Raw genomic sequence first — 15,232 nt, forward strand, 5'->3', positions numbered from 1 at the left:
AAGACTGAGCAAAATTGTCCTATTTGAACCTAAACACGGTGTAGAAAGTTGAAGGAAGTTATGAGCACATGACAATAGGTTCAAAATCAAAACAGCTTTCGAATTTAAATTATAATAATCAGAATATAAAAAACATAGAATAACCAGAAGTTGATGCCAGTTGAATATATCTGTACTTTGAAACATTAATATTAATAGCATTTTATCCTTTCTAAGGATTTCTCTGAAACAGCAACACCTCAGAGGACTGTTTACTAATATCAATATTATGCATATATTCTATAATAAAATTTCTTCTAATTTGCTTGGGTAGCCTTAACTACAGTTTTCCTTTCGACATGGTATACCAACAAGCCAGCTTCAACCTGCTGAACTTCTGTTTGAAGTTTGCCCTGTGATCTACAATCCGGTAGACGGTAGATATTTAATTGTAGCAGGAGTGAGGTGGTTTCAATGCAGGTTGGTCTAACGGGGCTTTACCTGCCCCTTGCCGTGGGCACGGGCTGTAGCATTTCGAAGTCACCTGGCAGTGTTTCTTGTGACCAGCCCTGCACTTGGGGATGCAATGAGGGATCCAGCACTGCTGGAGTCCTCCTGGCTGTGCTGGAACAAAGATTCACATTTTCACTCTTCTAGTATGGTTAGAAAATAAAGCATTAAGTCTGAGACTGCTGGTTATGATACCATAACTAGCCACTGAAAGATGCTTTTTGAGTGACGTACAAGCTTCACAAAGTCTATGAAGAAGGGTTTAATTGCTAAAGAGGCTGGGGCTGGCATTTAACAACCACTGCTGGTTTTGTGCTGGTGATCTAACCACAGGAATTAGCAGTGGGTTCCTGTTTTTCACTGCTGCTAAACAGGGAAGCACTGATTTGAGTGGCTGCCCACAGAAAGGGGGAAATGAAACAGGCTGGAGTTTAGCGTTGAATGAGTACAGTGTGTGTCATTTTATGGATGACTGGTATTGTGATACAGTATCTTGTAAGACCTGTAGAAATTCTGTCTTGTAGTCACTATTGAAAGCAAATAACCAGAAAGAAAATACGTGCAATTGATAACTTACCGTGGGATGCAGTGTAATGCAGAGCACTGTAGTCACATTGCTAGCTAATAAAGAAGTGTTTGTTTGGAATATTTTACAAAGCTTGGTTTCTATAGTAACAATAATCATGAACACTTTCAACTTCAGAAATAACATCTGCTTGATGACTGATCTCAAATCTCAGCTGTTGTTTAAGTAAATAAGATCCTGCTCCTTCTGCTTATTGTATTAGCCAGTGACATTTGATATGGGGCATTTATTTTCAAGGAAAGAGCACCATAAGATTGGGGAAAGTGTTGTGAAGGGGAGGGAAAAGGGAAGAGGAATTAGAAATAAGGATGAAATGCATGACTAGCCTAATAGTAGTCACTACTAAACTAAATCAGAGCTTACATATAGCAAAAAGTAAATCTGTTCCATTCTCTTGACAGAAGTACAGAATGAGCATTCCTCTGTTTTACTCTTGGCAGCAGGTTAAAACCTATGTACAAAACTAGGGTAAAATAAACCGTTTGGTTAGAAATGTGTGTATATGTATATATTTATATGTATATGAGATGAAGTACAAATATTCAATTCCATATTGATGGAATGCAAGAATTTGAATCAAACTCCAATGAAGAAAAAAAATCTGTGAATTTTCAAGGAAAATCTTTTAAAAAAAGATGGCTAAATTACTGTGAAAATGGTATGTCTTTTGAAAAAAAAATGCATACCATTTCTGGGAACTTGTGGGCTTTACAACGTAAACTTTCAGGCTAGAACATTACCTTAAACAAAATAACAAGTTTTCTGTACTTTCATGCATTAAGAATGGAGTCTATAGAATTCAATTGTTTTTGTTGGTGGTGACTCTATAGTAACCTACTGAATAAAATAATAAAAATATAAAGTAATGAGAAGTTCCCTGCTGTGTCATAGGAAACACAAATGGAACAGAAGTACAAGCAGAAAAAAGCTATGGAAACATAATCAAGCTACTCGTTTTCAGTTAGCAGTGCTCAAGAGGCTAAGCATGCTTTGGAATACAGTATTTTCTCAAAAAAAAAAAAAGTGACACTTTCTACATAAGTTAAGTAAGGGAGATTGAGGAAATCCAACTTCAGCAAATCCTTTATGCAGTAGATCTTTGCTGGCTTAGTAAAAATGGTGTAGATCTTGTAATATTTTAAAAGAAGATTTTTTTTTTCTTATTTTTAAAAACTACCTTAAAAAAAAAAATCCATGTTCTCATGTTAGGCCAATATGAGTAATGTGCATAAACAATTTCATTCATGCGAATAATCCTGTTTGTTTTAATGCAACAGCTTCACCAAACACCAATTCTCATGTGTCTAATTATTTGTCAGATTAGATTCTTTAAGGAAAAGTTTACTTTCTTTTTGTTTTTCAGTGGAGTTTCTAATATGTTTGTGACCAGTGTAGGTGTTAACAATCTTCAAGGGAAGCCATCTTGGAAAATATCATTAAGTGATAATACCTGAGTTCGAGTTCATTTTCCAGATTTTTCAAAGAAACTATTAAGAAAATAAAATTGTGTCAGATTTGTAGTTGCAATAAATCAACATATTTCTGCTGCTATTTGTGTGTTGTACTGATTTAGACAGCTGAGAATTATCTCATAGATATTTGAGATTTTAATTAACTCGTAAGATTCAAGTGTAAAACTATACCCAGTCATGCTTTCAAATTGGTGAATGGGCCTGTGTAGGAGGTCCTCAAGGGAGGAAAGTGAGAGATGCATCTTGCAACACCTTTACTAAGGTCTGGCTGTGCTATCATGATCCTGCCAGGCTGCCTTCTCCCTTTCCACTTCTAGTGATGAACATTAAAATGTGTTCATTAAAAGAAACAGCATTTCAATACATGCTGCTCCTACTATATGTTAAAGCAAAACTACGTTCCCTTTTGCTCCCATCATATGATTTTTCCTTGGGGCAGACAAGTCTGATTGTTTCTTCTTCCTGCTGCTGGAGCAGCTATTATCTTATGCACAATATCCAACACATGGTCATGTGTCACAAAAACTTCATTGTGCTTACAAATCTTAAACACTGGGGTAATTTGTTTCAGAATGATGTTCTGGCATTTAAAAAGAACACATTTTATAGGACAATCAAAAGAAATGCTATGTCATGCTTTGAGGCATTCAGTTCATGTCTTCCCTATGTTCTGTAGGCTATGATCTGTGTCAGTTGTCATGATAGAAAGCCATTTGTTATTCTGGTGCTATTAGTATTTTTTTTCTTGCATTAAGAATATTGCCAAGTTTGCACTTTAATCCATTTTGCTGACAGCTAGCTTTCACAATGTGTCTTGATTTAGTTCTTTTTATTATTATTATTATTATTAGGTATAAATGTTTTAATTTATCATTCACTAAGCATCCTGCGTGTGGCCAGGAGGTTACAAAAGAACCTTAAAAGACATTGCAGAAGAAAAGTTCACTAAGGGTGTATTATGGATGGCATATGGTGTACTATATTTTCTTTGCAAGAAATGCAAAATACAGCACAATAATTTGAGGCTACTTGCCTTTTCTAACCTCTCAAGTCTGGTATAGATCTCCTAATTAATAATTAAACCATATTTTTAATGATTCTAGAATGCTGCACAGGCACCTTCTAGTCAGAACTTTTCAATTCTCTCCTAGAGTTATTGTAGCAATGACAGATTGAAATTTTATGATCTACCCCAAGTAAAAGACAGCCCAAGTTTTTCTGCCTAATGTACATTTTAGAAATCTGCAGCTGAATCAGTTTGCTTTTGCTCCCAAAGAAACTAACCTGCACCGTGCTTATCCTGAGCTCAGAATTCCCCTGATGCCAGACACCACAGCCACCCTTTTTAGCCTGCAAGTTACGCAGAATTTAAACTGCACCTGATACTTCATCTTTCTCACCCTGAAAAGGCAGAAGTGGTTACGGAGGGACCATGTCTTCTTGCAGGCAATCGGTGGTAAAGTAACTCACTGGGATGCACAGCAGCAACAATCTGGTTTTAATTGATCAGCCAAAGTTCTTACAGTGATGGGCTGTCAGTGATTTGTCAGCAGTAAAAATGTAAGTTTTCATAGACGTGAGCCTTTGAGGCTGAATTGTGAAGGAATAATGAAATTTTCCACTTCTTGTTTCTAATCCTTGGAGATCCAACAGATATACCCATCTGGGAAACAAATGCCCATTAGCATCACTTCACTGCACAGCACCACTTTGACTTACAGAATTTGAAATGGCAGTAGGAAGAGTGTTTACAGGAAAGTATCTGAGGATACATGATGCTTGGTATATGCCACAGACATAGGGTCTCAGATGTTTTTCCCAACAGGATCTAGCTAGCTGCTGCCAAGACAAATTTCTTTTCACAAACTGGACACTAGCATTGCCAACCTTTAATCAGACTCAGACAGCTTAATAGGAGAGTGTTCTGGAGGCTCTTGGGGACTCCTCTGGCAGTAATCCAGTACAATTGCTACACACACCTTCCACTGGAAGTTACATCCAATATTTTGCAGATTAACCTGAAATTGCTCTTACGAGTGGGAAAGATATAACAGTAAAGTAAACCCAAGTTTGTTTAACAATATGAATAGATAGGAAACTGTATACATGAACACAGAGAAAAGAAATGAAATACAACATGCCTTACAGTCATCTGATGTTTTGATTTAACTTGTGTTTTGCATTCCATTCAACCAGTTGTGAAAGTCAAGGAAATTGCTGGATGGTTCACATTAGTGTCACAATTCAAGGAAACAAACAAAAACACCTCTAGGCAAATGTATGCAAGCTTTAATAGGAAACCTGGCTTGGAGTTCTTTCTGGAAACCCCATTGAAATGCAGGTGTTCCTTGTAGCTTAGTCTTAATTCATAACTCTCTTGCTAGTGAAGTGCTATCTTAAACAGTATTAGCTTTTGAAATGAAGTCTCTTATTAGGTGAACTGAGACATAATAACTTTGTTGCAAATAAGTATACTTTTTTTTTTTTTCAAATAAATATGGTTCATATAATAGAAATACAGCTCTTCTGGGTAAAAACACTTTCAAATTGATACATAAATTCAACATTAGTACATAACCTTTGATAACTGACAACCATTCTAATCAGAAGACTGTAAAAAGAATGCAGCCCATTAGTACATATTGGTATAGTTACAACAGAGAGGTAAAACAATAAGCTGAAGGATAACAATGTGTTTTGATCACTGCTACCATAATCACAGCTTGGTAAATCATACTGTGTTCTTTTTATTTCTAATTCCCACTGTTTTTCTTGTGGAAAGTAATACACCAATATGTGTAAGATTTCCATGGCTATTTTGAAATGAGGAAATTAACCGAGATTTATATTCTGCTAGAAGAATGGTGCAAAATTGGTTTGAAAAGATAATTCATTGTAAAAAAAAAAAAAAAAAAATAGATCTGTAAGAAATGTTGAAATGTTAGTGTAATGATATTCGTCTTATTCCTTTACATTAGCTTGTTGGTCCTAGCTCCATCAGCTGCTATAGAAATTTTCAGAGGAAACTAGCTCCTCCTGAAGGTCAAGGAGAGCTGATAGACTCCTCCCAGGAAATCAGTGCTGGCTTGGTGACTTGCAGGATCAAGACAGTTGCCTCAAGCATTCTCCAGTATAGGTGGAAGAATTTTAAGATAGTCAAAGCCATGCTTTTCAGCTTTTACTGCTCTAGGTAAAGTGGATATGCACCTCACCTGGGTGATACCTCATTAACTAGGGTTATAAATCATTAAGAGATCCTCAAGCAAAAGACATTGCAGTGCAGAACCACGAAGCATTGATAACTCTTAGGCTCTGGGCCATTCTTGCAGGTTAAGCTGAGTTAAAGTTTTCCACTCACTAATTGTAAAAGGAACTCTGTGGGATGGATGAAGTGAAAATCTTTAGTGAATACCTATAATTTCAGTAGAACCCTAGGGTCATATGAAGAACTGGCACTTCCTATGCTGGCCAGAGTTGTGGCTTTGCTGATTGATTCTGTTGCAGTATTTCCTAAAAGGTACATCTGCTGGAGCATAAACAATATTTGGTGAAGGCATTTTTTTCCTGTTGCAGTCATTAAGGCTCGTTAAGTGTAGTGATAGGACAAGAGGTAACAGTTGTAAACAAAAAGAGGGTAGATTTAGATTAGATATTAGGAAGAAATTCCTTACTATGAGGGCACTTGGAACAAGCTGACCAGAGAAGCTGTGGATGCTCCATCCCTAGAAGTGTTCAAGGCGAGGCTGGATGGGACTTTGGGCAGCCTGGTCTGGTGGGAGGTGTCCTTGCCCATGGCAGGAGGGTAGGAACTGCGCTGTCTTTAGAGGTCCCTTCCAACCCAAACTATTCTATGATTACTCCTTACATAAATCTGCAGAGAAAATTGCCAAAACTTTTGGGTAGTTGAGCTCATATTCAGAAGAATTTAGATGACTGTTAGTTCATGCATACCCAACATTTAGAATAGCAATGCAGTATAACACCGATAGTCAAAGAAAACAGAAGTACTGATTACAGTCTCTGTTTCTATCTGAGGCATTGCCTTGTTTCAGGTGTGCCAGGTGCTTCAGGGCAGCAGCAGGAGCTGTTAAAGCAGTAAGGCGCTGCTGGAAGGAGCGGACACCATCTTGCTCCTTTCTCATTAATGGTACTGTCCAGTACCATTGGTTTTGCTTCTCTTGGCAAATAAACATTGGGGAAGTCAGGTGGGGACAGGATGAGGGTTGGCTGCTGGTGAGAGTTGCCTGTCCTCTCCTCTTGGCAGGATAGCTGTGCTAGTGACATTTGGAGTTTCTCCAGCAAAATAGCCAAAAAAAAAAAAAAAAAAAAAAAAAAAAAAAAACAAATTACATCAATGCAATTCTACGAACTTAAGGGGATCAATTTTTCTCTTCCGCACTGCTCAAAAGTCTGCTTTTACTCCACTGGAAGCAGTCAGACCAATCACAGAATTTTGCTCTCCATCTTTAACTATAGCCTGGAGTATTTTACCTCAAACAAACATTTACTAAACGCAGAACAGGAAAACCAGGAGAACATGAAGCACATGTTTTTCTGTGAAGAACAGAGCTGCCTCTGACTTCAGCTGTAAGTGGCCACAAAAGAAAGTGGCCACAAGTGTATTGTAAAGCCTCATTTGTTAAATGTGTTTTACCAAACATCTTCTCAGCTCAAGCTCCACATCTAGGAGAGCTGCAGAAATGCCAGTGTATCCTGAGTAGGTGTAAGAGAGATGAGGATGTGCCTGGGCAGGTGAAGGAGAGTTTCCACTGTTGGGAAAATATTAATAGTGCAACTAAGATATTTACAGGGTTTTAAGGCTCTTGATTTTGCATGTAGGTACCTAAATTTGGTCAAAATCCAACCTAAGTATTCAAGTTCTTTTCTGAATTTGAGACTTCCTTATTACAAATAAATAAAGAAAGCCAGAAAATAACCAAAGAATTCAGGAAAAGAACCTGAAGGTAAGAGAAAAGGAAGATGTGCATACTTGTAATGTAACTGTATGAATTACACCTTTCCTTCTTTTCTATGTTCATTACCTCTTCAGAAGACATAGTCTTTTGTTTCCTGTTTTCTTTTCTTCCCTCCAAAGTCTTGCACATTGAGGTGCAGAAAAGTACTTTTTTACGTTCAAGGTCTGGTATTAATCCTGTCATAACAGGATTGCTTATTTGCCAAGCCATCAAGCCTAGTTTGTGTGGAATTCACCTGACTAATTCTGCATTAATAATATGATTAAAAACTAAGTTTAAATCATCGTAATTTATTACTAAAACAAAAAGAGTAAGTCAATCTTTTTTTTTTTTTTTTTAAAAAAAAGAAGAGATGAAATTTCATTTATAGTCAATTCTTGCAAGCAGTTCTAAAACCATTTTAGTTAGGAAACATTGAAGTGATTAATGCACAGTTGTTTATATTTTAATACTTGATTTATATATCAGATCTGTATTTGTGCACATTGTCAAACTTTATTCTGTTCTTGTCAAAATACTTATTACTGCTGACAGGTGTAACATGCTCACATTAATCCTTAATTCCTTGATTCAATTTTCTAATTGCTTTTTTGGCATGAGATAGGAGCCATTTAGTTTTACGTGATTTGTCTTATGGTATAATAACACACTTTTAAAAATTGGATGCACCTAACTTAGAATGCTGAACAGAAACACAGAAACACAGAAACACACACACACTGAAAATCTGAATTTCTATAGCACTTCTGTAAGAAACCACTTCTTGGAATACAGATGGAACTAAAACCCTTTACAATTTTCCCTTCCCATATTCATAGTTTAGAAAGTATTTTAATTGATAGATGAGAATTAATGTTAAAGTGTTGGTTCATTGCAACCAAAGAGGTTCTAAACTCTTATAGCTGATCTATGAACATCTCCTTGGTCATTGTAACCTTCTCTTGCTCCTCTCACACTTTCATGCTGCTGCCTTCTGTTGCCCATTCTGCCAGCTAAGAATGGCAGAATACATTTCCCATTTTTTTCTTGGGCTGTGTGCTTAAACACAATGCAAGGTTTGATGGAGTTTCCAATACCTAAATTAAAAATAAACCTGTTTTATTACTTCCTTGTCATTACAAAGCAGATGTGATAACTTAATAGTAATAACTATTTTAATTCAGGTATGGCTGTTTTTATGCCAGTAACAGTAGTACTGTTATCTGTGCTTTGTGGTGAAAGGGGAGGGGTGGGGGAGTGGGGAAGGCCAAAATTTCTTTTTTTTAGAAACAGATCAGGGGCAAGCAAAGAATCTTCCCAAAGCTTATTAATGCCTCACAACCTCACCCAGGCTGCTGGACTTCAGCTAGATTTTCTGAAGCAAATCTGAAGAGTGGAGAAATTTTTCTCTGATAAAAATGGTGAACCCTGGGCAGAATTCTTCTGACACTTAGTTCTCTGACTAAATAATTAAGTGGAAATTTAAATTTTATTCTTATTTACTCTCAGTTTTATTCCCTATTTTCTCCCCTTTTTATTGTCCACATCTGCTAACTTAGTCTTTTCTTGTCACTAGCAATAATTATATTAATATATACTCTTTGACCCTTTTATCCTTTTCTGGTTTTCTTCTCCTTCCTTTTCACATTCCCACCTGATCTACCTCTTTCTCTGTCAGTTGTGTGTAAGAAAGGGGATTTAAAAGCAAAGTGTTGTTTAATAAGACAAGTATTTGTTTATTCTGCATTCTACTGATAAAGTTTTATTAACTCTGTGATTGTCATTTGTGCTTTTTGGCAAAAGCAGAAGTCACTTTTTTTTTTTTTTTGTGTAGGGGAAAAAAAGCAGATAATTCTAGTAAGTAAATCACGGTAGCTAAGTGCTTTGGGCAAACAAACATGTGCCTTATCTCTTCCAAAAAAAATAAAAAAATAAAAATGTGGAAAATGCATGATAAATGGTACATTTCAGAGAACATGTTATGTCACTAGGAAATAACTTTGATTCATGGTTATGTATTTATCTTTAAACAACTGACAAACCTCGGAGAATCTAAATTATTATCATTTGCTCTATGCTTCTCTGGCTTTTTGCTAGCAAATCTAAATGATGTGAGGTACGATTATACATCTCCTTTTTCAGTCATAATGTTTCATAAAGAATCCCAATTTTTAAGCACAAATAGAAAATTCCTACTGTATGTGATTTTGGATGAGGTCCTCTGAAAAAAATATTTATCTGAAAGTTTCCTCCAATTTTGTTTAGAAAAGTATTGGTATAAACTTCAAACGGAAATTGACAGGACATGTTAATGAAAGGTTATATACTGCACAGCAATATAAAATATCAGTTTGACATATAATTCAACAATTTTTCATCAAATTAAAAGACATAATGATAAATTTGTTTCTTTTATTGCTATGTCTGTGTATACTGTATTTCAAATTACAATTTAAAATGAAGATTTCATTTTTTCTGTCGTTTTAAATAAGATAGAACAGAATAGTTCAGTTGGAAGGGATCTTCAAAGATGATCTATAGTCCAACTGCCTGACTACTTCAGGGCTAACCAGAAGTTAAAGCACGTTATTGAGGGCATTATACAAATGCCTCTTCAACACTGACAGGCATGAATAGAATCATGTTATTTTATTTGCTTTTGTGAGAGATCGGGGGAGATGACTTAAATGCTCCATTATTTATGCTACTAATACTAATTCTTTTAATAGCAAATGCTCTTTCAGGATTCAGGGACACTACAAGGTGAAGTAGAAAGCACAGGGCGACAGTGAGCTGAGCTTAACTGGCATGGAGCTGTATCCCTGTCTGGATGGTTGGGAAGAGGGAACTAGGAAAAAGTGCTGGAGTTAACGGCATGTGTTTAGGTCTCGGGGAGGTGGAGGTGCTGCCTGGTGGAGCAGTTGGGAAGCCATCTATTTTGACAATTGAAAGTGCAATATATAGGAGTGAATGAACGCATAAAATAGTAGAAGTTATCAGAGAGGTTTACACTGACTGCTGTCAGGACTGGTATGTTGTATTATATTACCCTATGCCTATGCTTGTCTGATTAGATTTAAACTGCCCAGGGCACAAACCAGCTGCTAATCTGAATGATCCCATCAAGACCTTTTCTATATTAAATGCCATGATCAGAAGAATTTTATTTATTTTTTTTACATTGCCCTTCAGCATAATTCAAAGAAACCTTAAGAAAATTTTCCCACACCATTTATTTTCCTGTAATCCACTGATACTGCTTTTCTGTGTGTGCAATCAATGCTTTTAATTTTAGTATGGCTCTTTTCACCCACCTTTCTGCATTTCCCTTGGTATAGAGTCATATCACACAGCAATACCTGTCTAGGTGTTTTACTGATCATAGATTGATGTAAGTCAACAGATATACACCAGCTTAGAAAACACAGAATCCATTCTCCTCTTCTATTTCCTTGGCCAACATTTGGCCACTGATTTACAGAAAATTAAATTAGATGCCTCAGATTTAGTTTAATCAGTTTAATAAACATTTCTTATGCTGTTTTTTGAAAGTGACTGTTGTTAGCTAAAACTTGTGGGGTTTTACATTTATAGTGTCATCATTTGGTAAGTTTTTAGTTAATATAGGTTGTCAATCACTGTGTCTCGGCAATTTTAAATTAGATGGCACTTCTCACCCAAGTTATTTTAATGCTATCACCTTAAATGAATCTACAAACATGCCTTTCAAATATGACCAGGTAGTAAAATTAAGTATATTTATCTATTGCTCAATTTATTGCAATATTCTCTATTTCCTTATCTCCACTGAACAGTAATAAATGTTGGTTACTGGGATGTAGAAAAATAGAAAATGATAATTGCTTCACATGATGGAAGCTCCTTTGTTTTCTTTATATCTAGTATTTCACTGTATTTTACTGAGCTAAACTATCATTCTTCTTCATATATTTGAATCAGTTGACATTTTATATATACTTTGCATTTTGCATGTAAATGGAAAGTTTTATGGCTTTGAATTTTGAATGAAAACATCAAACTGGTATTTTGCCTTGGAACATGACAGACATTCTAAAAATTTACAAACAAGAAAGAGAGAAGTGCTTACGCTGATTTTGACCTAATGTTTTCAGAAATATCTTTAGGGGTTGACTAAACATTTAAGCTCTTAAAAGTGAAATGCCTGTCTCATAGCGAGCTCAAAATATGGAAACGTAAATATGAAAACATTGTAAATTGTCGTATTAGAAACTTATTCTATTGCTTTGTAGGTTGCTCTGCTTCCTAGCTCCTAGTACCCTCAGTCTTGGTAACTTGAGAACAATATGGCAGCAACCATTCAGTTGACAGCTAACTGCAAATTAAAAGATCTATATAGATAATAAGAGAGAGATGCTTAGTAACAGCACATACCTCCTACCAGCAAAAGTGTTGTTATCATAGTTGTATATGAAACAAAGTAAGATGATAATCATGCAGGCAACATTCATAGGGAGTTTGTAAGTTTATTTAAATTAAAGTAACATTGCACCTGTTTTCTGTGTGTGCAGAACATTCAGAAAGAACCTGCCTCACAGAAATCACTTGCTTACCAAGACAGACACATAGAAGGCAGTCTTACTGGTCTGGGAAACCTAAGACGGATCTTAAGTTTCCCAGATCTCTATCTATCTACTCATTTTTTAGTTTTGACATCAGGAAGGCTAGGTAACAGCTGGTTGATGAAGTACATTGCTTTTAGACTTGGTACTTCTGCTGCTTAGAATATGGGAAATTTTAGTACTCTCAGACACCACTGTGTGTACTGAAAATATGTTGTGATTTTCTAAGTCTAAGAAGTTGAAACTGCTAGATTTAGTGAGCTATAAAATTAGAAGAATAATTTTGTTGTCTTTATGATCATTTCATTTTTTCTGTTTGATTAGATTTGCAGTGTGGGCTGTTAAAGCCCATTTTTAAGTCAATGAACATGAGTAGGACAATCTGCTTAAATGCAAAGAGCTAATTGGGGAAAAAAATCTTCATGCTGTTACAATGAACCTTAAAATAAAGAAGTACAAGTAGAAAATATAACTGAAATCCCTATAAACCTTTACATAAGTGCTTTCCTTTTACAGGGTGCTCCTAAACCAATTGCTATCGAGCCATGTTCAGGAAACAAAGCAGCTGTCCTCACGGTATTTTTATGTCTGCCCAGAGGATCATCAGGAGTCCCACCCCCGGGTCAGTCAGGTAAGGCTCATGATGGTGAGCATTATCTCTGTCCTCATGCAATGCAGGCTTGGACAACTGAGCAGATGCAAAATAATGGCACAGTCTATGAATGCAAGGGGCTACACAGTCATGGTGTTTAATGCAGGTCAATGTTTAGTGAGGAATTTTCATCTGGAATTTGATGTGGTATAGCACATAAAAAGCCCAATGATCAAACAAGGCTGATGTGCAATGACATACGTCAGCACTTCCTGAAATAATGTTTGTGTACCGAATTTTCACAGGACAAAACACTTTCATATGCAGCCACTTCTGCAATTTCAGTTCAGCTGCTGTAAATGGAGCTATAAAGGGAATACCAATGCTTATTCTCACTTCAAGTTAGTGTTTAGTGCACTAACTTCTGGTTAAGTTCCTTTTCACCAAGAGAAATTATTCCCAGTGCTGTGCTGACCAGGATTCAATTAAAATATTAACATTTCCCAGACTGCCTGTTGGATGAAACCTGGGATTTTTGACTGAATATGCCTGCTTTATTAGGAAGGTGTTCACATTGGAAATGATCCCAGCTCATTTTAAAGCAGCATTTGCATTACCTGGAAATACTTCTCATGGTAACCTACCTTATCTCATCTATGCTAGATTGTTGTAAAGAACCATTACAGCCATTCTTATAAAATACCTTCTAAACAACAGATTCATAAATTCATTTTTTTTAATCCTTTAAATACTGATATTATAATGATATGATACAAAATGGTCATGATAAGAAAATTTAGACAATGATCTGGCACTACACAGATGAGCAGTTTACTATTTCAGAGTTCACTGGAGTGTTTGCCAAAATGAACACTTTTATAATGAACAATAAGATGCATGATACGAGCCCCAAATACTCATAAGCTAGAAAATATGCTTTAGGACTAACTTTTATTATTAAGAGCCAAAAAGTTAGTTGTTATTTTAACCTTCAAAACTCTATTAAAGAGATAGAAAGTATTGAGTAATGATTATGAGGGCAGGCTTGGGTGACTTTTGTTGAAAGTAAGCTCAGGTGAGTGTTCTCCCTTCTCCTTTGGGACAGATAACTATCTCTTGTTTGTTAATTGTTGTTTGCATTTCCCTGAGTCCTGAGATGAGGATTTCGTTCTTAAAATGTCATTTATGGCTTGGAATATAATTTCTGGAAGTGCTATGAAAATGAAAGTGTTACTGATACTTTGACAAATGCGTTTCCTGGTGGAAGTATATAAATGTAAGTGCTCTGACAGCAGCAATGAAGGAGGAAGGACGTTTAAAGTATTCCCTCTTCATGTTTTAAGGAAATGAAAAAGAAACAAAGGTGTTTATAATCTTACAACAATGAAAAACATTATGAAAGGAAATTAAAAGTAATTGTTGAACTGGAGCTTTTGTTGTTTTCAAACTTACATATGATGTGCTCTTCTGTAGCAAAATGTGCTTAACTAGTTATATCATAATCAGTTTCTATTTACTATTTACAGTTTTTTTAAGTAATTGCTGTTCTGTGCTGCACATGAGGCATGGAGGGAGTAGGCTTTTCAAACATTAGTTGGGTTCAGCAATGCAACAGATGTGTCATTTTCAAAGATTCTCAACATGTGAAAGAATATACCTCTTCTTAAAGTGCATTATGTCCTCTATTTTCTACTTCGTTCAGGGTCAAAAGCAAATCGGAACGTTTGAAGTATGCAACCATGGTGATTCAAGCATTAGATTATATTGCTATAATCATTTTTCTTAAGTGTAATGAATTTTGGTACTCATGGACTGTTTTCACTGTATGTAACCATGCATAGTCTAGGCAGAAGCTATTATGCAAGTTTGTTGGCATACCTGTAGCTCTACTAATTCACTTCATTCCTGTCCTGCAGCACTACCTGCTGCTTCTTTCCTGGGCTTCCTGGGAGCAGATGCTGTGAACTGTGCCAAGTTATTTGAAATGATGTGGAAGTTTTGTGCAGCAGACATATGTTTGCTATGCAGTTGGTTTCCCTTCTGACCTAAGCTAGGTTAAAACAATGACACTTAGGTGGATGGAAGTTGTATGTGCAGTAATTATGTCTTTCCAAGTAATTTTAGATGCTTCTATTACTTGCATATAATCATTTTCAAGCTCATTGGGATCATTCTAGGGTAAAACTGACAGTGTGTCAAACATATTTATTTGAATGATATGTCAACGACACTGATTCTCAGTTCACAGTGTGAGACTGTGTTTCATTTCTTATATGCGTGTGTGTCTGAAATATAAAGAGAGAATGCCTGTATTGTTCTGCATTAACATTCCTGATTTTGAAGAAAATGTAGTATTTTCCACAAATAACTAATCTACACTCTTCTGAAGTTATTAAAGTTATACCCATACACTTTTAACATTCTAGTTTGCTCGAAAGTGAATTTTGTTTGTTTCCAAGGTTTACGCTAACAAATATTTTCTGGAGAATGTCTCACTGAATGTTAAAAATAATAATAATAAATAAGTAATAATAATG

At 35.8% G+C, this 15,232-nt stretch overlaps 1 protein-coding gene across 9 annotated transcripts in view; it reads left to right on the forward strand.

The window, feature by feature from the left end:
• Positions 1-15,232, forward strand: part of ATRNL1 (attractin like 1) — a 487,687-nt gene that overhangs the window by 418,924 nt on the left and 53,531 nt on the right. For 8 of the 9 annotated variants that reach the window (XM_068688794.1, XM_068688790.1, XM_068688791.1 and 5 more), the window contains one exon: positions 12,620-12,734. In XM_068688794.1, coding sequence (XP_068544895.1) covers positions 12,620-12,734 — 115 coding nt within the window. Of the gene's footprint in view, positions 1-12,619; positions 12,735-14,397; positions 15,115-15,232 lie in introns of those variants that run through there. The other variant, XM_068688793.1, reaches the window with a different exon arrangement.

The sequence above is a fragment of the Anas acuta genome, chromosome 7 (assembly GCF_963932015.1).
Source record: "Anas acuta chromosome 7, bAnaAcu1.1, whole genome shotgun sequence".
Classification (NCBI taxonomy): Eukaryota; Metazoa; Chordata; class Aves; order Anseriformes; family Anatidae; genus Anas; species Anas acuta.